Source organism: Gallinula chloropus, assembly GCF_964237585.1.
Source record: "Gallinula chloropus genome assembly, chromosome: 12".
NCBI lineage: Eukaryota > Metazoa > Chordata > Aves > Gruiformes > Rallidae > Gallinula > Gallinula chloropus.
Window position 1 is genome coordinate 11,821,121 of NC_140097.1, and position 23,002 is coordinate 11,844,122.

The 23,002-nt window shown below is 40.6% G+C and overlaps 1 protein-coding gene across 1 annotated transcript; it reads right to left on the minus strand.

Annotated features, from left to right (window-relative positions):
• Window positions 1–264: 264 nt before the first annotated feature.
• DENND6A (DENN domain containing 6A) lies at window positions 265–22,192 on the minus strand. Its single transcript, XM_084269849.1, has 20 exons — window positions 22,003–22,192; window positions 18,028–18,066; window positions 17,889–17,931; window positions 15,779–15,891; window positions 14,727–14,807; window positions 14,270–14,375; window positions 13,381–13,460; window positions 11,814–11,876; window positions 11,111–11,166; window positions 10,655–10,777; window positions 10,393–10,488; window positions 7,416–7,510; window positions 5,969–6,034; window positions 5,810–5,874; window positions 5,115–5,204; window positions 3,492–3,545; window positions 3,310–3,419; window positions 2,612–2,714; window positions 1,103–1,177; window positions 265–663 (listed from the first exon to the last, which is right to left on the minus strand). Exons 1-20 carry the CDS (start codon window positions 22,183–22,185, stop codon window positions 532–534), a joined length of 1,773 nt encoding a protein of 590 aa, XP_084125975.1. The 5' UTR covers window positions 22,186–22,192; the 3' UTR covers window positions 265–531.
• Window positions 22,193–23,002: the final 810 nt, after the last annotated feature.

Genomic DNA, 23,002 nt, shown 5'->3' on the forward strand with positions numbered 1-23,002 from the left:
TCGGATTATTTCAGCTGTCCCTGAAACAGTTTTGAAAGCAACAGTTTACCAGTGAAATACCGCAACTATCACGAATTCTGACCATCACACACTGTGCCAGTTTGGCTCATCACTAGATGAAAACTATAAGAAAGAAAAGCAATCGCATTCTATATCACAGGACAGTACAGGATCAATATTGCTTCCCCTGAGTTAACAGGGCTGAGTATAGCAGCACCAATTGGAAAACATTCTGCAATGCCAGCACTGCACCGTGGTCCGATACTGTGGTATAGCTTCATATACCCACAGATTTTTCTTTAAGAGCACTTATTTCAAACAGTATTAGACACAGGAATTCCTTTAGTTGCATTGGTTTTTAAGTGGAAAAAACAGTGAAAATAGTATATAGTGGGCTACACTATTAGTACAGTCCATTTGTAGTGTTAATATACCACTTACAGCTGCGTTCCAAAGTTGGTAAGCCACTGTCTTCTGTAAAACTACATTTGTCTTTTGTTTTCTGCACACAAAAAAAAGGCCCAGTAGAAATCATGTTGTGCCAGTTTTGAGCAAGATATCCTGTAAGTCATCTGGAAGTGCTAGTATGATATCATTGATGTGTGTCTGCAGCTTTTTCAGCGTGTCAGTTTTCACAGGAAGCTGTTCTCTGTCAGCCTGCAACTGCAAGAGTACAACAGAACATGACTTCTACTTCAAATGCAGATTTACCTTAAGATGCACCAAAGAGACATATAACGGATCTGGAAAAATAATTCCTCATTTGCCAACTCAGTTGGGATATGGACAATCACAAGCAAGGTTGTGTTTGTGCTCCCCTGAGGATTCAACCTCTTTCCACTCACATCAGGCACAAAGTTGTAACTGGTGTTTAAAGAACACGAGGAGACCAGCGCAGTGCTTCCAACGTGCCTGCCAGCGTTGCTAGCTAACTCTTCAGTCACCGCTGAAATAAGGTTTTAAAAGCCTGAATGCCTGATTCCTTGAGCCACATGGATCTTCAAAGAATATTTTTATTCAAGTACTTGCGAGCACAAGGGTAAAATACTTCTATCTAGTTAAATCAGGCGAGGTTTGAGCCGTGTTCAATTCAGTTACTTACCAGTTTATTCTTTAACTTTAAGACAAGATCCACAGTTTCTACTTCAGTATGCTTCTGACTCCAGAAAACCAAATTCTAAAAGAATAACAATAAAAGTATTGACATATTTATGGCAACATATATAATTTTCAAAACTAGTATCAATTCACACCTACTGTTCAGAATGGGTCTCTTCCTTACTCTCATGCCATTTACTAAACTCCTTTTATTCATGTACTGTCTCCTACTGTGAACTGCAAAGTCTGGTTTATTTGCACGTTTGTCCAGGACTTAGCAAAACAGGAGACTGGGACACAAATGCAATGCAATTAACAAAAAAAAGCCAAACAGGCTTAGTTTCAAAAACAGCATCTACAGTGCAAAATGGCAGTCAGTTTACCAAATCAGATCTGCCAGCACCATGAAATATTCATATAGGGCCAGGCAGCACTTCTTGTTTTCCAGGGCGTTAAAGGAGATCACATAGTCAATAACTAATAAAATACATTAAGTGAATTTTCCTGTGGAAGCTCTGTTCCCCTACCCCTTTACTATTCACCTATTAAAGACATTTGCTTACATACAGAAAGATGTTAACACTTGGATCAAAAGAAAAAGCCAGTTAGAGTCAGTAATAAATATGTGATACATCCCCTTTTCCTTGCAGTAAGTTAATGTCAGATATAGTTGGATAGATTCTAGGTGACACAATTGACCTTGATATTGCCCTGCAAATTATTTGGGCTGCTCTATTTGAACAAACTATTTGGGCTGCTACGATATGCTGTTTGGGAATTGATGAGGCAAGGGATAAAAATCAATGGCTTTTTAAAAATAACCAGCACAATTTTTTGTTTAAGCTGTGGTGATGACTTACTTTTTTTCTGTTCTTCCTATTCCCTCTCTAGCTGTACAACCTCTTCTCCTCTTGCAATACCTCTTTACCAGCTGCTCCGACTCATACTGACACCCACCAGCTTCTTAAGTAAAGAATGAATCTTACAGCACAAGATCATTTATGTGGCATCTTGTTATATATCAGTAAACAGATTTCACTTCTCGGCTTCCATGTACTATGGATCAATTGTAGGCTTATTTACTATCCATACCTAATTAGCTGTCAATTTTCTGTAGTGCTGAGTTTTTACCTTCAAAGCTACAAACTATATCACAACTAAAAATGTGTTCAAACACCAAGAAAGGAATCAAAGATCAAAAAAATTGGTTTTCTTTTTTTTTGGGGGGTGGGGTATGTTTTCAATTTCAAAATGCATAACAGAAAAGGATTAAAGATACATTTTACAAATTATGACAGTCGTTACAACAGGTGTCCTGTATTTGACAGTGTTCTCTCTGGCAATGGTAGTTCTGGTTGGTGCTTGGCTAACAGATTCATATTCTGCTAGATCAGAATTGACAAAGTTGTCAACGGTTTTAGGTTCAACTAATGAAAACATCAGGAGTAAAACAGACTTGGGGGAGAATATGTTTTTATTACAAGATGATAATCATGAGCACAGTTTTTCTAACCTCATTACAGAGAGCTTCTAAATGAAGGGCCTCCAACTTCTGTGTCATTTCTCTCTGCCGGCTCCTAAACCAGCCATCAAAGTTGGGTGATTTCAAGAAATGCCTGGTAAAACACCAAAGCAAAATGCAGTTTATATTTTCATTACAATTTTGATATAACACTGTCTTCTATGTCATAAAATGTTAAGTAATTTATGTTTGAGTTTGAAGATGATATTAGGACCCTTTCTCTGTTTAGTTTCAACAAATGAAATAGTCTGAGGTGGAAAAGAACAGGTACTTCTATTAATTATGACAAAGATTGAGAAAACAATGTAAAGAAAAGGTGTCTGAGAGACAATAAAGATCAGGAATTTTGATGGGAAAAAAAAGCAAAGCTCAGTTTCAAATACCCTCATTTTTATCTTTGTTTATTTGGAAGGAGGAATCAAGTTATAACCAGAAACAAAACTACAAATACTACTCGTATAATGAGACTTGTAGTGTTACTACCATCTTATGAAAACTATTCGTAGGTTGTTAAGAAGCATTTAAGTGAGTGATGTATACTAAGCATTATGAATTCCTATTACAGCATATAGTCTAAGTCTTAATCAAATCACTGCTGTAGTGAGTTTGTTCAGGGAAAGAAGCATTCATCTTACTGACCTGTCTTCATTGATACAGTTTAACTGTTTATGCTGATGAAAAAACATTACCTGTAAAGTCCTATCCAGTCTCCCTTTAAACCTGATGTGAGCTGTGGTCCTGCTTTTTCCAGTGTCTTCATGAAGTCATCTTGGCTGAACTGCCTCAGCTGTGGTGGACTCTGCAGAAAGAAATAATCATTAGCATATCATAACAGTTTTTTCTAATAAACACTTTCCTTCCTCTTCCTTACCTTCCATGGTGATATGCATTTTTGCAAAGGCATTAGGCTGGCCACGTATCGTTCCTAGGGAAAGGAAAAAGAAAGGTTGTTTGTACAACCAGTATTAAGGATACACAGTCCACGTGTATGTTTACTTATCACTTGTGACCGTAGCATTTTCTCTTCTGAGTATTGGTACAGGGTGAGGTCATGCGTATTTACTACATGAGAGCATAAGACGGATCTTATCTAATACCATTTTCATTTCCCAACTACAGAACTTTACGTCAGCAAGACTCATGGAAGACATGAGGGAAAGGAGGACAAGAGGCAAATGCATACCTGGAGTATATATACCCTGAACTCCAGTCACTACTAAACGTTCTCCCTTTTTTTTTTTTTGCTGACAGTCCACAGGTACCTTCATAGCATAGGTGATTCCAAACAGTAATCCCACTTCATATCAACTATTTGGAAGCGATTTTCAATCAAAGCCCCTTGTAGAAACGTTAAATACAGAATTAACCTACAAATGGCTCTATCAGCTATGGGCATGTCTGCAATAGCAGTGCTCAGCAAAGGTACGGCCGGAGCCCCAACTGGCTACCTAACCTGTGAGTGGTGGAGACAGTTCTCAGCAAGGCCACTGCTGAAGGTTGATCCCACCCTTTAGATTTATGACAGAAAGCAATAAATAGGTTGCCTGAAGTGAAAGCTTCAGCAAGATGACAGGAATTCTGGGAAAGGATTTTACATTGATCCTACATGTCCATCCTGTCTCAAAATAACAGAAAAAATGGACAGATTTTAAGAAAAAACTCTAATCCTTAACGTTCCAGGACAAGTGTCTAAGGATGTCCCAGTTCTTGCAGGACTATGCCCAGAATTTTTGACTATCTCCAAGAATGGAAGCTACACAAGTTCTCTGGGCAATGTAACCTCAGTTACCCTCAGAGTAAAAAGACGTTTCCTGATTGCCAATAGACCCTCCTGTGATTCAGTTTGCACCCACTGCCTCTTGTCTGGTCACTGGGCACCACTGAAGAGAGTCTGGATCCATCTTCTTTATAGCCTCCCTTCAAGTATTCATATACATCGATGAGATTCCAGCACTCGAACCTTCTCTTCCATGAGCTGAACAGTCCCAGCTCTCTCAGCTTTTCCTCAAATGAGGGATGCTCCAGCCCCTCAGTTGTTCTAGTGGTGCTTCACTGGACTCTCTCCAGTAGCTCCAAATCATTCTGGCACTTGGGAGCCCAGAACTGGATGTGATACTCCAGGTATGGCCTCACCAGTACTGAGCAGAAGGGAAGGATCACCACCTCAGCCTGCTGGCAGCACCTCTCCTAACGCAGCCCAGGATACCACTGGACTTCTTTGCTTCAAGGGCATGTTGCTGGCTGATGTTTACCTTCGTGTCCATAATGACCCCCAGATCTTTTTCTGCAAAGCTACCTCCCAGCCTGGCAGTCCCCAGTACATAACTGCTGCAGAGGTTTAGGCCTCCCCAGGTGTAGGATTTTGCACCTCTCTTTGCTGAACTGCACACAGTTCCTGTCAGCCTGCTAGTTATTGGGTAGTTACCGGACTTAGGCTAATGCCAGAAAAGTTTTGTATTATGTGTGTAAAGACTCCACAAGTCTCAGAACTCACTAATGGGATAATGAAGCTCTCAGTCAATTCCAAAAAATACCGCCGAAGAATCACACTCTGTGCTTCTGTGGGACGTTTCTGCTGCACACCCTTAAAAAAGAAGAAATAAAGTATGACAGTAAGGCTGTTACTCCAAAGTATGTTTGGTTTGGCTTTTTCTTTTTTCCAGAATATTTATTTTGGTGTTTCTGTATTCATTTGCCATAAGCTTCCACATAGCACCCTACCCTAAACCACAGAAGGAAAGCAATAGTATCAAGTCCTTTTGCACAGAGAGGCATTCATTTAATTACTGATATTTTTTCTTTTTATGCAAAGAAATTCTTTCCTCAAAAGAAGGAAGAAAAACTTCTATTGGCAAACTTGTGCAAATCTGATAAAGTTTGGAAGTTCTACTTCTTACACATTCAAGATTTCTTGACTAAAGAGATTGGGGGCAGGAGGCAAAGGGTAGAAAACCCAAAACAGTTCAGTTCTCTAAATTATTAAGATAACTGAGTTCTACCAGTCAAGCTTTCATAGAAACTGCTAACACAGCAGCAGCCGTTCTGCAGTGAGGGTGTTTACCTGTCTACTCTGTTATGAATTGAGGCAAAGGAAGAAGAAACTAGTTTCATTTCAGCTCAACCTTAAGTGGAAACACCATACAACAGCACACAAAACAATTTCCATGAAGCAGAGACTTGCACTATTACCTTTTGTAGCTGCTTAACGATGTCTTCATCTTTATTCAAGTATGGCTTGTAAGAGGTATAAACACCTGAAGAAAAAACGCACCATACATCCAAATGAAAAACTAGTCACACTTTTAGAAGTTAAAATACTGGTAATTTAACTCTGAAGCAACTCATTACCAGGTTTGGAGTCCAAAGTTTTTAGGTTCTTCAGTTTTTTCACTTTCACCTGCTTCGGAACTTCACCTGCCAAAACATTTGAAGTTCCCTTACTTGAAATCTCCATTCACATTACTAGATACTACAGTTAAATGTGTAATACATGATTGCTCTGATTTTTAGAAACACATACTTCTCTTTTAGAGGAATAATATTCTAAGAGGCATTAGAAACACAAGTATCCAGAAACGTCCCGTAAACAGGAATAAGGGCATACAGGCTTTTCACTTGATATATCAGTATTCAGTTTAAAATTAAAGAAAACTACCAACAAAACAAGCAAATTAAACAAAAAAACTGAAAGGACACGCTTCTGAATCAAAGCAGCCAAAGAATACTGGCTATATAGCAGTGAATGACTATTTCACTGATTTTGACTTTTACTGCTTCTTTCTTTGCTCCCCTTAGGGTAAATGCTTTCAGGAACAAAACCTTAGTACCTTGGCCAAATTAAAAATGGTATATAGGAAATTACACAGTTACCAGGGACTAAGTGTTGTAAGAAATTATGTTAAGACTTCTTTTTCCATAAGCCAAAGTAAGTTTTTTGTTTTTCAAATATGTAATTATCAAGCCAGAGACACTAAACTCTGTTAACAGTGTTGCAGTCTTGGCAAAACCCTTCTCTTTGATCTAGTTGGATGCTCAACTTCAGGAAAGAGCATAGTATAAATTGCCCATGAAACTGCAGAGCAGGGAGAAATGGAAAATTCAAACAAGCAAACAAAAAAAGAAATATACATCTCAAGGCCTCTCTTTGTCCCTGAAGAAAAACAATTTAAATTTTTAAAGGTAGGTCAGATAGATACATCTCTTCAAGTTCCTGACTAAGCATTGCACCTCAGAGTACCGCAGTATTTTATTACAGCCTGGCAACTGGCATGTTATCCAAAGTGTCTATTAAAATTCTACTCAATCATGTAAGGAAATCATCCAACCTGAAAAAATAATAATTACTGGAATATTGCCAGGTTAGGAATGTATTATCACAATACTGTCAAACTACTTTTTATATTGTAACATTCAAAATTTGCTTTCAGATGGGTTTTACTTTCTGTGCACTTACTGTGACTGGCTTTTTTACATTCTACTCATCCTAAAATTAACATCGGTAATAAGTGATGTTTCTCATTTTAATACTTTATTGATAGAGATATGAAAGCTGGATTGTGTGAAAGGTAAAACATTGTTACTAACAGTATGACGACCTTTTGCATTTAATATACTAGATTTGACAATACAAGATACCTGGTATTCAATAGCCTAATTTCACTTGACATATTTACATCCATGAAGATCTGGTTAGGACTAAAATGAATTAACTGAACTAAAATACACATGCTTGCAAATAAATAAACACATGGTTAGATCTTGTCACACAAGATCGTGGAAGATACTTGTATTTTACCTGGAAGTTTAATGTCTCCAATTCGGATAATGTGAGGCCAGTGCTGAAGGGTTTTAGCAAAAAATGGATTCGTCACCCCTAGAATGACAGATGGTCTAGAAAAAACAATGACAATGTTTAAATACAATGGTAAGAACTTCTGTGTTAATAAATACAAAGGGCGACTTTCATTCTTAATGTGAAATTATTTTCCTTCTGTACTTCTGACTTACATTTCCAGTTGCACAGGACGTTTAAGACAGATCATCTTTTAGTTCAAATGGTAGTGGGAATAGAAATGACATCATCTTGGCTAAATTCTGCCCATTTGCAATGATGATTTTTTTTTTAAAATTAGCAGACATTTGACTCATATTTAAAAGACAAATTACTGCCTTTCAAAGGTTGATTCTAACAAACTCTTGGGACTTCACTGTGCACATCACCATCATTGCCGTTTGCGTGCGGCTTCTCAGCGGAGCTGCTGGTCAGATGATATGATTAAGAGACAATATCCTATTTCCTTTCCACCACTTCAGTGTCCTTTGTTAAAAAGTAGTTATCAAGTGATGAAATAGAAGCACATTAATAGCATTGTGCCCAAGATCACAACCTGTCAGATTTTTCTGTCTCTTCTGTGCTTAGAATCTGGCTTTGGGGACGCACAGGGCCACCCACAGAACAAGAGGCAGTATGAGTACAGGGTGCTGCTACATGTGATGAAATACCAACATTTTTCAGAATAGCAGCTGCCATCTACTTCACAGGCTAATGTCAGCTAAGGAGAGAATATAACTGCAAGGCTCATTGGAACTGCCATGCTAAAAATGGTTACCATCATTTCTCCAGACTGTTTTTTAAAACCCCAAATTTTAACACTTTCCCTACACCGTTTTAAGTTTACTGTTTCTCAAGGGAAAACAGGGAGAAAAAACAGGTAATCTTTCTTCAAGTTTTCATTACTCCTTCCAGCTACATCATGGTAGCAATTAGGAATCAATTTCTGTATTAACCTACAGACATTTCTGACCTTCATTCTTCCCCCTGCTTGCTAGCACACGCACAGACACGCTCGTTACACATTCACAGGTCAGTTGAAAATCTGATCACACAGCTCTGTAACTTAGTATGATGTCTGGACTATGGAACTACCAATTGGCATCTCTCTGTCCTTCTCAGAATGAGCAGCATGAAATTGCATCAGATTCTCAAAAGTCTTGTTTATGTCTGACTCAACTGTCACCAGAAAATTCACTTCAGTCCTACTGCTGTTCAAGTGTGTTTACCTGCAACCATTTTATGCCATGTATTATGTATTTTCCCCCCAGTCATGTCAGTATTTTCATTATTTTTAATTGTTTCTATAATCCTGTCAAATTCATTTGCATTATTGGTTTAAATTCCTTTGGCTTTGCAAACATTGTTCATGATTTTTCAGTGTTACCATTCATGATTTATGATGGTTTATCTGACATTCTTTTCATGCTCGTGTCATCCAACTTACCAAGTCTCAAAAGAATCCAAACAACAGGCACACTCCTCCTCCCTAGGAACAGCTTGAGTCTAGCCTATCTCAACACAGCTATCAAGTGTTCTCATGCCTATTTTGTGTGAGCCAAAAAAGCAAGTTTCACACACATTTGTTTTGGATCAGTGCACACAAACTGACTTCCCCCCCCCCACCCCTAACTGGAGGGTCAAAGTCAAGCAAGGCTTTCATTTATACACACACAAACAGTAATTCTCCAGGTGAGGAATTCTAGATGAGGAATCCTGTTTTGCTGCTACTAGTGATAAAACGGCAAGACCTGGTAAGCTACTTAGTCTATTTTATGAGCCTTCATCTAGTGTATTTACCAGAACCAATTCTGATTTGAAACCACTGACAAAATTTGTGAAAAGAAACAGTAAGTCAGAACATCAAAATGAAAAAATACCCCTTGCTCTCCTCTTGCTAAAGGTAATAAAACACACAGTGTCTGCACCCCTCTTCCCCTTCTTCAAACCGCTGCTCTAAAAGCCTGTTTCCAGTTTTCCAAACTTTTTTTGTTTTCTGCAGGAAAGGTGGAGCAATTCCAGCTCTGTTTCAAATATGAGCAGGCGTACTGAACAACATTTCTGTTTTGCTGCAAAGGAGCAGATGTAAGTTTTCAGCATGGGTTACTGGAGTTTAACCAAACGCTTCATAAATTATTTTTAGAAATGAAATTACATACTGTGTAACCACGCAATTTGTATTCCATGGGAAACATAATGCCTATGTTTGTTTGTTTTTCCACTGCTGTATCTCTGGCAGTGCTTTTTATTGAGAGGAAAAATACAGTAAAAAAACCCAACAAAACACACAACAAAACCCAACACAAACATTAAAAAAAATGTTTATAAACAAGATCAGTGAATGTAACACATCCACCCCATTCCCAAATGAAGCTGCATTTATGTATCATATTTAGAAATAATGGAAGTGCATGCCCTCAAAATAAGAGAAGGATAAAAAAAAAGAAAAACACAGAAGAGAAATGTGTCCTTAAAGCAGTTGCAAACAGATTTGGTTTTGTAGACTTAAATTCTGAACTATTTACATTTTTTCCTAATGGATTTAATGAAAAGATATTTACTTTTAAACTTTTTGTCTCAACAAGGACACCGAGTTGAGCTCACAAAACCGCTGCACAGATGTTGAATGCTACAAGTCACTTCACTTAGCAATTGCTTAAAAATAAAAGCAACTACCGAACAATTTCCCAAAGAGCTACTATGGAGCTACAAGTATCCTGTGAAGCTGAAATGTACTTTAAATATGACAAAGCTACATAGGATAAAGAAGATATGAAACCGGAGGGAAAACTAAAAACAAGTACTGCACTAAAATCAATCTTATAAATAAGGAGTCTAAATGTATTTTCTAATGATACAAGTTCAGAACAGTTAAGCAGTACCTTAACAGATTTATAGTTACAAGTGGCTTTAACTTCCCAACAGTGTTTGATTTACTTACGGGGCTTGTGTGCGAGTTGTATATTCCTTGAATTCACTGTCATGTATGGTGAAGTATGGCCTGAAGTCACTGCAGTACTTTAACGGGGAAATACAGCTGCAAGGTAGAAGGAGGATAAGCACCATGTACACACTGTGAGATTTCATGGGAGAAGCAAATCTCAAGTCCAATGCTTTGTTAAATTCAGATCCAATGCAGTTGCTGCAGCTGCAATCTACAGTAACTCATGTGATCATTAGTCAGAAAGCTCAGCTACATTTACCTAATAAGTGCCAACACGGTTTCTGAAGACTCTGATGGTGATGGTGCCATGACAACAAGTGGTTCTCCTAGCAGTACAAGTTCCCAAAGCATCTGAATGTGAAAGAACACTGGACAGAAACACCTAAAACCAGATTAAGGTATTTTAGCACACTTAACATAACCAGGAGAAATATGTAGTTGATTAAGAACTGGATAAAAAGGTAGTTCACAGTAGCATTTAATAGTCACTTGAAAAATATTAAATACTTTTGTAAAATGGAGCATTTAATAAACTTATTACTTGCAATTTCAGCCTGCATGTTGTCTGAATTGGATTTAGCCAGCTTTACAGAAAGAGAATATTAATAACAATACCAGTAAATCTCAGCTTCCAAGCTATACATGTTACAGAACAGTCATAAATCTTTGATTTGTAGGAATTCAAAGCTGGGAATAAATCAGTGCAAACTCCTACCTGAAAAGATCTACTTCATGAACAGTCGGTAAAGCCATAGAGATCTGAGCATCTGCCTAAAAGACATCGTAATGCTTGGGTTTTAGTCATCAGAATACCTAGGTGTTAAATGAAAGTTTCCCTTCAATGCTTACAGACAGTAGGTGGTACGTACCCTAATTATTTACCACTACTTTACTACTGCAGTATGTACTACATTATCCCCACAAGTAACTGTGTGCTAAAACCAAGATTCCCCCCAACACACACACACACTCCCCAGAGCCACGTGACTTTCAGCCCACAAAATACACAAAATACTAATGCTGTTTCAAACCATGGCCATGCAACACCTGGAGGCACAGAGAGATCTGTTTATATCCACCTTCTATGGCTAGAGATTTTTAATTCAGTTTTCATCTTCAAATTCTAGTTTAGTGTAGTTTTAGCCATTACAAGGATATTTGTGGTCAGTAATTTGATCAGCCTACTGTCCTCTTTCAGGAGCTGGGCAATCTCAAGGTAAATGGGTTAGAAAGCATTTCCTATGAAGAACCCAACTCCAGACTCCTCCACTCGAAGTTTCAAAGACTGCACTGCATTATTATCAAAGTGTACAAGGATTTGCTACCAATCTTTCATGAACAAGTTTAAAGTATGAGAATGAAGGCAGGTATCCAGCTTTGTCTCAGGGTTATATGCAGGAGAAGTATCTCATCTCTACCTGGTGTGCATTCTGTACTACTGGCGTTGTTCCAGGCTTGTCACGGTATGTTGGGATCCGCAACTTGGAAAGAAAGAGACAAACTTTTTTTCCTTGTGTCAAATTCAGCAGAGACTCAAAAGGCTGACTTACATACCAGATGTAACATTCAATGATACACTGCACTACAACACTTTGCTTACTCTACAGAACGTCCACATAACAATGAATACACAGCTGAAGACGACCGATCATTGCAACAGGAATCAATATGCACTATGTAGTGCTACACTGCAAACTGAGCATCAGAATATGAAAATAACACTTCAGTTAAAAAGACTATTGAGAACATCACAACTATTACAGTAATTTCAATGAAAATACATTTAGATGTTGGACAGAATGATCTGAAATGAGTTTATGGGGTGTTAAGGTGGCACAGAATTACTTTTTGAAAAAAATCCTGTCATAAAACATCAGATGTCTGGTGGGTATGAGGCAGGATCCAAATCCACTGAACAACATAAATACCTTTTTCTCATCTCATTCTACATCTGTAAGTCTTGGTTACTACAAATGCAATCATATTGGAAGCTGATGTGCACAAATGGATTTATGTAATTTATACACAACAATTATATAATTCATACACAACAATTAAATCCAACTACCCAAACAGGGAAAGCCAAGGACAATACCACTGAGAATGGTAATTATGCCTTCACTCAGTTTCAGAACACAATTTCAACTCTCATCGATAAAAATTACCAATGAGATAAATGTAACAAGCCATACCCAAACAAGACATACCTGACACTCATCATTCTCATCCAGCATCCAGTGCATTGCTTTATTGAATTTGTGCTTTCAGAACAGCTTCATGAGGTTCTCCTTCCTCTCCTAGTGATGCACACATATCTAGCCATAAACTGGAGAGCACTTGCTAATAAAGTACTTCCAACACTAACCTGTGAATTCCATTTCATATGAGATGCAATGGCTCCCAGAGGCCCAGATCTTAGCCACCACTTAACCAACACAGTTCCTCCCCCTGCACTGGACATTACTTCTCTAATAGCTTTCCTCAGACATATTTCACTTGCACTGAAAATTATCAACGGACCAAATAATTAATTTCTGGTGTGTGAGCCAAAAAACATTTTTACTTGCCAAACTTCAGGAACAAGAATGATTTTCAATATATTTAATTTGCTTGACTGAAACTTAACTCTTAGAATTTAAGTGTTCTGTAATGTTTGATTTGATAAATATACTTAGCATTAATTTAACCTAGAATGCATATTCCAGAGGGATAATACAGACACTTCAACTAGTTGTACTGAAACACCACTCTTTTTAGTATCTACAAAAACTACACATTAACCTATGCACCATAAAAGTTCCTCCATTTCTCCCTGCAGTCAAGTAACCTAATCAAGACCTCTTGGACCTTTAGTCCAAGTGGAGTACACATCTATTCCTGTTCTGAAGTATCAGACACTGAAAACAAGGCAGAATACGGTGAGTGCCTACACATTACATGGGGTATAAAACACTGTCAGAGAAAAATAAGTGTAGGAGTATTTACCTTCATTATCATACCCATAATAGGCAAATGCAGTATTTTCCCTGGAATTGGTGGTGGCCAACGATCAACATCATTGCAGACTTAAAGAAAAAAAGAGTTTATTTATAAGCCCATGGTATCAGAGTCACCTTTGGGCACACTGCAATCTAAATTTGTGCCAACAGCCCACAACAGTTCTACTTATCTCTTGATCACTTGATATTTCAGAGTCTGACAGCCCTTATGACATTCATAATGGTGAGGCATTGGCAGAGGTTGCCCAAAGAGGCTGTGGAAGCCCCATCCCAGGCAGTGTTCAATATTAATTTGGAAGGGTTTTGGGCAACCTGGGCTAGTGGGGGGTGTCCCTGCCCATGGAGCTAGAAAGTTTTTCAGGATTTAGTTGTAAACTATTAATACCCATAAACAATTACAAATATAATTACTAGTTCTAGTGATTTCTGCTCATAATACCACCTGTCAAAAGAAAAAGCCCTGTTTATCTACAGGTGATTAAAAAAAATAATATGGGTTGCACAAATTGCTGCACAGTGAAAGTGCAAAGACACAGACACTGTACAGGGCAGACACGGTACAAATGAACACAGCAGTTCCAGGCAAAGAGCATATTGATAGTTTTTAGGAGGGAGCTTCAACTCTCCCATGGTGCATCCAAAATTAGATAATAGAATCATTTAGGTTGTGAAAGACCTTTAAGATCATTGAGTCCAACCACAGGTTAGCTCTCTACAACAGTCTAGAAATCAAGTCAGTTTATTGAAGTTTCAACCCTTTACTTTGCAAGAAGACAGAAATGCAAACTGGAACGTGACAGTCCTGTTCCTTATTTCTCCAGAAGTAGTATGTGATACTATAGGGGCTCTTCCAGAACAACATCATAGTACACTACCTGCTTCCAGGAAAGCTTCACTTTTTTCAAAATACTCTGGTGCTATTTGCTTTAGGATGGTGCGGAAGAGATGGACGTAAGGTAGTTTGCTGATGAGGACCAGTGACTGGAATAAAGAGCAACAAAAAATTGTAACTTTAAGGCAACACTTCCCTCAGTTCTACTGATTATCCCCAGAGAATGTCAAGTGTGACTGTGCTCACACATGCAAGCCTGCCACATGTTTGACTACAGGCAACTGCAGACAGCTACAAAAGTTACAGACTTCTTGGTTTTAAAACAGCTAAAGAATTTAGTTCCAACTCTGCAGTTAGAACATAGCACAGCTGATATAAAATTGTACCAACAAGTTATAAAGAATTTAGTTAAGACAGCAAGATCCTCTTGCTGCTCCTTTGAGGTCACTGAAAAATCATTAATTTCTGCATCTATGTTTTCCTAGAAGAACTGAAATTACCTTCTGGAAGTAGCCTCTTTTTAATGATTTGTCTCGAACTTGTCTGAAATATACGTAGCCGTAGTAATATGCTGGATCTTTCTGCAAAGCAATGGAGAGAATTCAATACAACAACCTGACACCACCCTTCTTTCTGAAGCATTTGACAGGCATTTCAAAACCTTATTTCCCTGCAAGCTCCAAAGTTGATTAGATACAACTACCAAGAAGGATTAGTCTGTTTATTGGCTTGTTTGAGGTTTGTTTTTTTTTTTAAGTACTTCAAAGAGAAAACAGCAGTGTGTGGAAACAGCTGTGCTTTCTGAATTTACTGTTTTTGTATCTACATTCTCCTGACACACCATTAAAGCAAAACCAGAAAATATTTCCTGAGGAATAAATCAAGAGTCATAATTTTGCAAAGTAGCACTAAAAAGACTTTAGCAGTTAAAAACTTTAGAGCCCTGCCTTGAAAAGATAAAATCTGGTATAAAAGATTCTTGGAGTATTAAGGATGCTCCCACATTTCAAAGATAAAAACATCAGCTTCATCCTTCCTACAAACAGAAATTCAAGTATTTGCCACATAAAAGATCTAAACTGAGTTTGAGAATCAGACTCAGTTAAAGGCCCCCATATTTTCCATATGGACGTGCCAAGAGCTTTTTGGTCTTGTAGATAATATGCTCCAACTTCAAAAAAAATAAAGTGAAAAGAGAAAGAGATTTCAGCTTTATGGTTTTAAGTTACAAAGCACTTTGGATTTCCAGTAAGGTAATCATTTTTATAATTTGACAGGTTTCTAGTCAGTAGTAAAATAGGCCTGATGATCAATTTAATTCCCTGTAGTCAACTCATAGTTAGAAAACTTAAAGAATAGCTACCAGAATTAATTATTAGTTAATTATTATGATAATAACATGCTACAAAAAAGCATTTGCTGAGCTTTGTCTTTCAGGACATCCAGTTCAGAGATTTTGTTTTTCAAGCATTAAATTTAAGTGTGAAAACCCGTAAGTTAACATTACCCAGAAGGAATTAACTTTTTTTTTTTTTTTCCCCTTATTTCCAACCTTTAAGTAAACTGGCAGATCTCTATCCAATTGGTCCAGAAAACAACACAATGAGACTTTCCTTCCAGGAGACCGTCGGAATCTAAAGCAAAACTGTGTGTCCCCAAGACAACCTACACAGGAGAAGAGATAAACAACAAATAGAAAGCATTCTGAGTTTGAGCCTTGTTTGTCTACAGCCAAAGAGGTAAAATCATTCTGGTTCATTTATCTTGCACTGCTGTTGTCCCCTCCTATTGTGACCACTTACATTTGGTCTTTTTATAAAGGAACAATTTGGCATCTTTAGCAACACTAAATGGCTTACCTTCAACAAGGAAAAAAAAAAAAATCACAGTGAGTTTGTTAGACTGTCATGTCCTTCAACAGCTCTACTAATGGCTGTCCTCCAACCATTATTACACATTTTATTGGTCTGCCTGCGTAGTTCTGATTACACTAAGCACACCATTGCTCCACTGAATGACTGCACTTAACCTTTTTTTGCCACTAAACAGTTCATACATCAGTCACACTGTAAAAGCATGTTATTCTAATCTCTTATAAACTCTGTGTGCAAGCCCAGGACTCAGTATTTCTTGCAAGTTGCAAAACTAACTGCAGAAAACTGTGAAACTGAGTATTACATCCCAGGGAGTGAAATTTCCCTTAATTTCCGTGAAAATCAATTTCTGAAAGGAAACATCTAACTCAGTAGATTATTTTCAGACTAGAAACAATCAAATTTGGGCTATATTTCTATCAGATGCCGAAGAGACGTTCTTCAGGTGGAACATGAGAACTGAACTTGCCTCACTGATACTCTCATGGCTGTGTTCTCCCCATTACAAGTGTCGTCTGCTCTTAAAAGTGAAGAAGTTCCAGAAAACCTTTAGTTCAACTAGAAACAATGCAAGCTCAGCAGAACAGGTAGCTCATGGGAATAGTGATAAGTGGGATGGCTGAGATCTTAAGAACATGCATGTACCTTACTCATTGTAGCAAACCTGTAAAAAAGAAGTCCCTTTGGAAGGCTGTTACGAACATGAACACCATCAATGGAAATAAGCCTCCTGAGCACTGCCAACCTGTGGGAAGCAGGCTATCTTCACCACAACCATAAGTATACATGACTATAAAAATCAATCCACTGTTAAACTTAGAGCTACTGTTATAGCAGTAAGTTTCCAGCTGGCCAAGGACACTTGTTCCACCGCACTGAACCTAACTTTAAGACTCTGCTTTTACAGCTTTTTACAGTAATTTGCAAAGACCTCCAGGAAAAAAATCATGAAGTCACTCCTCATCATCTGAACTCTTCACAGCTGTCCTGTCTTCCATCATCAAGTGCTGAGTGATAGTAAGGGGGAACTCCATTCTCCAGATAATGATTCTTCAGACCTAAAAGCTCAATCCCATCATCTTCTCTTTCAGCCACCACACTGCTAAAGCAACCAGCCAGCTAAAAGCCTCCAAGTCACTGGCAGTGCAACTGGCAGCACGGATTAATACTAGCTGTGTTCAGGTCTGACTCTGAGAACCCCTCAAAGTTGCAACAGGAAACCCACAATGCACCAAGACAAAACCAAAAAGCAGTTGCTTCACAAGTTGGATCCAATCATAACAACAAGAAACTCAGCACATGCCAGCAAAAAAAGCACTTATAGGGATAAAGTTTATAAGAGCAGTTATAGGGACAAATCCGTTACTACAGGTTTTAACTTTTGTACGAAATGAAAGTAAAAGGAAATGTTTGTACTCCTGCTGTATCATTCTGCAGGCAGTCCAAGTCAGCAGCCACATGCCTCCAATCTCTCCTTGGCAGCAGAACAGTAGAAGTTTAGATTAAAGAAGAATTTAGCCAGCAGGACCACACACAGCAACAGAAGCATCAAAACCAGGGAAGATATAAGATAGCCTAGGTTTTCCCCTCAAAACCATTCTTAAATTCAAAAGTGTTTGGAAAAAGTCAGTTTTCACAATTACAGTTTTATATTTAACCTTATTTGCAACTTTTCTGTAATGTGCATATAAGCATTTAATCTAAAAACATGCATTTATACTGTCATATACTTTCTTAGCACAGCTTAGTCCAACAGCAGACATACAAGAGAGTCAAGGGAGCACTTACCTGAATTAGAATCTGGAAAAGACAAGTAGCAAATATTGGTTTTCTGAAGGGTGGGAAAAGAAAACAAGAGAGCTTTTATATTTCCCAAACTTACTAAGCTAAAATCAAATGATATACTTGTACAGCAACCATGGCTTACCTCTTTATCTGTGAGCTTTGAGTGTGGAGGATATATGACCTACAGGAAAAAAAAAGTATTATTTCATTTGAAAACAAACTGGGTATAAGCAGTAAGCTTCTCTTACACATTTTTATGATACAACCCTCAAATACCTGCCTAGCCTTAGGCTATTTTCCATAGTAAACTATTAATATCACATGCCTGTTCTTATTTTTCACATGCTTTTAAGATAAATTGATTGTGTATCTTAACAAGGTATTTTGGATGCCGGTTAGAGATGATACAGATACATAAAAAAATTCCCAGTACTTGATATTTTTGGTGCAACAGGTCTCACAGAAGAGCAATATTCCACTCTTTAGACTTGACTTGTACATAGAAAATGCAGTAGATAATTCCACATAAGGCAAACAACACAGTACCATCTGAAATCTGTTGCAATGGATAGCTAGGTGGGAGTAATCAACATTCAATGACAAGTCACCTTTTATATTAATACTAACTCTTGGAGAATGGACACTGGCCCAAATGAGAGCTGGGAACTGTGAAAACTCAAGGAATACACTCAAAAAGCCACTATTTTTGTACTGACGGGGGAAAAAAAACAGTATCTTCGGTGTTTTTACAATGCAGAAATTGAAAACGATGCAAGACAATGTAAGATACGGAAGCTACTGGATGCACAGAATCAGTGATTATGTAAGAAAGTGAGAAAAGCACATGCAGGAAAGAGAACAAACTTGAGAGTCTTAAATTTCAACTAAAAAGTTCCTCAAAACTACCAAAATGCGTGGGTAGCTTGTAAGCAAAATAAATTACTCAAGAGATTCAAAGATGATGTTTCGAAGGAGGTTTCAGTGCTTTCATAGATGGGAACTTCTCTAAGAAGAGAAGTTCAATGCAAGAACATGAACTTAGCCCGGAGCTGTATTACTGTACCACTATCATCCAGTGGTTGAATTTAATCTTGCTTGACAAAGTGTAAGTAAATGTATCCCCTGATAAACAGGACACTCTGGAGGAAACAACAGATACCTCCACTGCCTGGTCTCTGCCTAAGCAGGCTTTCTGTCCACTGGCTGTAAAGTCCCCAGTTAATTCCCCCCCACCCCAGTTCTCTATACAGTGATGGACCACATACTACTGCTGCAACTAAAGCTGTAAGTAGACATATGGGTGGAACATTTAGTAAGCCTATTGTTATTTTTTAATGTCTGAACATTCCTCTCCGCTACCTTATGCTAAGCAATACACCAAAGTGTAATTCTCTCAGCAGCTGAACAACACTGAAGCTATCTGCATCTAGTCAAATGCTGGAGTACAGACCAGACAGGGCTTCATACTCCTTTTCCTCACTGGCAGGTGTTACCACCTCAGAAATCAAAGGAAGAGAGAGAAAAACAATTACAACTGTGCCCTCTATCCTGCCACATCTACCCAGCCTTTCTGACCTGCATGGGTGGCCCTATCAACACGATGTTGTGATAGCGAAAGTAACAAAGTTTTACCAGATTTCACAATGTTCTGAACAACTTCACTAAAGAAATCCAAACAGAACAGAGCATGAACGTCATTCCTATGAGCTACTGCTATGTCTGCTGTTCATTGACGACAGTGTTGAAGATGAAACTGCCTATCAAAAGCAAAGGGTAAGAGAAGATGGCAAGGGAGTCACAAAGAAGCAGGATTAGTGGAGACCATCACTTCCTGGTTTCCAAATGTTTGCCTATGCAATCTAAGCACACTTTGTGTTTTTCTCCCCCACCCAACAAAATAACAACTTCATTTGCTGGACAGAAAACAAAAATGCCTAAAAGACTCATTTTCTGAAAAATGGATTCCACTGTTTGTTACAACAAACCCTGTCTCAGAAATACTGATTCTGATGTAAGGAACTGTCCTTCCATTTGCAAGTGGAGAAATCTGAGAAGTGTGATTATTGTAGGAAATACAACTTTGATAACTCTCTGAGAACTCTTCCCTTCAAAACCAGCCATAGGAAATCTCTTACAGACTTGCAGGTTTGGGCAAGGAGCTGCTTCTTTCTTTCTAAGGAGTTTCCCAGAAACATCATCTTTTGTGTGGGTGTGCAACAATAGAAAAGCTTGCTTTGCATTTCTGTGTATTTTAATACTCTGTATGGTTAACTAACCTAATTGTTAAGGATTCCAATTAAAATGAAAAGCTAATTATTCTTCCTGCAGCAGCATAATCGAAAAAAAACTCAGGCCCTAGTCAGGTAGAGCCTTTAAGTTTCATTTTCTTTGTGCACTTAACTAAGATTAATGACAGTGTTATCAGAGTTGTTTGCATAGGTCAGAAGCTACTCTGTGCTCCCCTCAGATCTGCAGCACACCACCTGCTTAAGTCAGAGGTTACAAAGAAATGCTTGTCTTTGTTGCTACCAACACCTCACAACATCAAGCAACTATAGCTGTGCAACCCAGTGCAGCATGCTGGATTCTTATTGACACTTCTCTCGCAGCCAATGATGTGTATCAGTTATGCATTTTAAATACTGCAATAGCTAGCCTGGTTGAATTTTAGGCCAGCCTGCCACACGTTTGTGATAGCACCACTTCAACAAAACCCAACCAACCACAAAAAAGCCAACAGGATTTTTCCCTGCCTGTCAGCGGTGTCTGATGCAGTTCACACAAGTCTGAGAGTTCTTCTTTGTGCTCCTGTACTCAGCATTGGTGAGGCTGCACCTCGAGTGCTGCGTTCAGGTTTGGGCCCCTCACTACAAGAAAGATATCGAGGTTCTGGAGCGTGTCCAGAGAAGGGCAGCCAGGCTGGGGAAGGGGCTGGAGAGCAAACCTTATGAGGGGCAGCTGAGGGAGCTGGGGGTGTTTAGCCTGGAGAAGAGGAAGCTGAGGGGGACCTTCATCACTGCCTAAAATTGCCTGAAAGGAGGGTGTAGAGAGGTGGAGGTTGGTCTCTTCGCCCAAGCAACAGGTGACAGGATGAGGGGGAATGGCCTCAAGCTGTGCCAGGGCAGGGTCAGAAGTTCTTCACTGAAAGGATTATCAGGTGTTGGAACAGGCTGCCCGGGGAGGGGGTTGAGTCACTGACCCTGGATGTATTTAAAAGACAGATAGATGAGGTGCTCAGGAATATGGGTTAGTAGAGGATGAGTACGGTTGGACTTGATGATCTCAAAGGTCTTTTCCAAGCTAGTGATTCTGTGATACGGGACACGAAACCGATCCAAAGGATAGTTTCTCTCTCTGGGTTGTTTTCCAGCCCCATCACTTCCCTGTCGCAGTTCCCCAGGCGATGCGGTGACGGTCTGTGCCTGTTGCACCCAGCGGCACAGAGCCACCCAGGTGCGAACACCCGCGCTGCGGCGCCGTGTCCCTGCGACACCCCCAGGGCCTGGCATCCCTCCCGCAGCGCAAGGAACACGCTCCGGGGGCTCGGGCAGTTTACCCGGCAATCCAGATAAACCCGTTAGGTACGAAGACTGCTTGCGCTGGCAGCACTGCCAAACGAATCTGTCACATCTAGGTGCCGTGGAAATCTGTGCCGTTCGCATGCAGAGCGGGCCGATGGCGGGTTTCACACAAACAGAGGCAAACGGTGAGAACCCCTCACAGCAGCACGCTATGGGAACCCCTCACAGCAGCACGCTGACGCGACGCCCAGCGTGATAAAAACAGTCGCTCGCCAATGACCCCGCACGCCCCATGACAGCTGCGGCGGGCAAAGGCTCTCCCAGGGAGCGCTCCCTCCCGCTCCCCGCGTTCGCAGCGGCTCCGGCCCCTCAGCCGCCGCCGGGGTTTTGCACAATCTCGTTCCTCCCACAGCACCGCCGAGTTTCCCCGCCGCTGTGCAACGCCGGCACCAGAGGAAGTGCCCGATTCCTGCGCGGCCCTGCCGCAGAGACTCCCGCCCGTCCGCCCGCGGCGGGAACGGCGCCCGCAAGCCCGCCCAGGCGCCCCGCACGCCGCCCAGAAGCAGCGGCCACCGCGCTCCCGCCGCCTCACGTACCTCCACGGCCTGGCCCAGCTCCAGGTCGAAGCCCACCACACACACGCAGTGCAGCCAGGCCGAGAAACGATCCCACGGCAGCAGCGACAAGCACCGGTCCGGACCGTCTGGCTCCGCCAGCGTCGCCGCCGCGTCCTCCCCGGCCTCGACGGAGCCGGACGCGCTTCGCTCCCGCAGCGACATGGCGCCGCCGGCCCCGCGCCGCCCGGCCGCCGGTCCCGGCTCCGGCCCCGCCGCGGGGAGTCACGTGACCGCCGGCGCGCCGCCTTCTCCGCGCTCCCTCGGGGACTGGAGCCGCCCGAAGCGGGCGAGCCCAAGTGCGCACCGGAGCAGAGGGGGGCGGCCGGAGCCCAAACCATTGCCGCGGGGGAGAGGAAGCGCGGCGCTCCCCCCAGCGGCCCGCGAGGGAAGGGACAGGGCGGCCAGGCAGACTGCGCTGCGCCGGGCTCCGGAGCAGCCCCTACTCGCGTCCTTTCCGAGCTGTAAACAAGCGCTGGCTTGGCGCGGGCAGCTCGCTTTGAGGCAGCCCGTCGTTCTGCTTCAGCGGGAGAATTCCAGACAGAGCGGCCTTGCCCTAGGGAGCGGATTACCCTCGCGCGCTAGTGCTGGTGCGGGGGTATGTCTGCAGGCAGCGTGTATTAGGCACGTAACTACCGCCCTCCTATTGGGCATGTCAGTGAGCAGCACCTGGACAAGGTTATCGCTAAGTAATAGTCACATCCTATGTCCTGCCCGGCACATGGCAGAGCATCAGTCAGGAGACACCTGGAAATATCCCACAGGTTGGACAACTTTACCCTAGGCTGCTGAGGAAATCGGTACAACAGAAGCAAAAGCATCCTTAGTTCTTAAAACCTGAGTGGCCAGAAGCCCAGCCCTTCAGTTCATAGTATTAGAGCTCTAAAAGACTCTTTGCACGGTCCATGTCCCATTCATATTTCCCTAAGAAACACTCTGTGGAATTGAAAGGGTTAAATAGTTATGTTACTAAACAAAACAA